Here is a 727-nt window from a genome sequence, read left to right on the forward strand (position 1 = left end):
TGCAGAAGTGATTCTATGTGTTTCCGCCCAGAATTTTGAGATTCTTTTATGCAGCCCCCAGCGCATAGTAGATACAAGTTATTGTCATCAAGTTAACAGTTTCTAGAACATAGAAACGACACACGACCGTCTCGCACACGTTGGCATTGGGATTTTGGTATTCCACACGTTACTCATGCATCCCATACGAGTTTGTCATTACAGAGAATGATTCTGGTACATGAACTCCGGCAATTTAAAGGAGAATCTTCTGTGATGGACACGCAGCCGTATGTGTGAATCGAATTTGGCAGATATCAGCGGTCTGCATACTTCTTTCCGTTAACACGTGGACAGCTGGACAGCCTCTGTATCAGTGTGAATGTGCCGTGGAACTCCGGTATAATATCGTTCTTGGGATTCTGAATTTTCATCCCAGCAGTTGATATGGCATCTACGAGTTCGAGATTGCAGAAGATGATTCTACGACGTGTCCGCCCAGAATTTCTGGAAGATTCCTTTATGATGGGCCCCAAGCGGCATATGAGATTACAGATATTGGTCATCAAGTTACCAGCTTCTAGAACATTGGAAACGGCCCACGACCGTCTTGCACACCGTTGGCTTTCTGATTTTGGTATGCCTTCTATTGCTCATGCATACGAGTTTGACATACGAGGTTAACAGCTGAAAGGATGATTCTGGTATATCAACATACGCAATTTAAAGGAAATCCTTCTGTGAAAAT

The 727-nt window shown here is 43.6% G+C and overlaps 1 protein-coding gene across 1 annotated transcript; it reads left to right on the forward strand.

The window, feature by feature from the left end:
- Nucleotides 1–453: 453 nt before the first annotated feature.
- Nucleotides 454–663, forward strand: Tsp_10455a (serine/threonine protein kinase, RIO1 family; the record flags this gene model as incomplete). The annotated part of the gene is made up of 1 exon (XM_003372851.1): nt 454–663. A coding segment is annotated over one exon (210 nt), but the record flags the coding sequence as incomplete, so codon positions are not given.
- Nucleotides 664–727: the final 64 nt, after the last annotated feature.

Source organism: Trichinella spiralis (genome assembly GCF_000181795.1).
Source record: "Trichinella spiralis strain ISS 195 chromosome Unknown Scfld8, whole genome shotgun sequence".
NCBI lineage: Eukaryota > Metazoa > Nematoda > Enoplea > Trichinellida > Trichinellidae > Trichinella > Trichinella spiralis.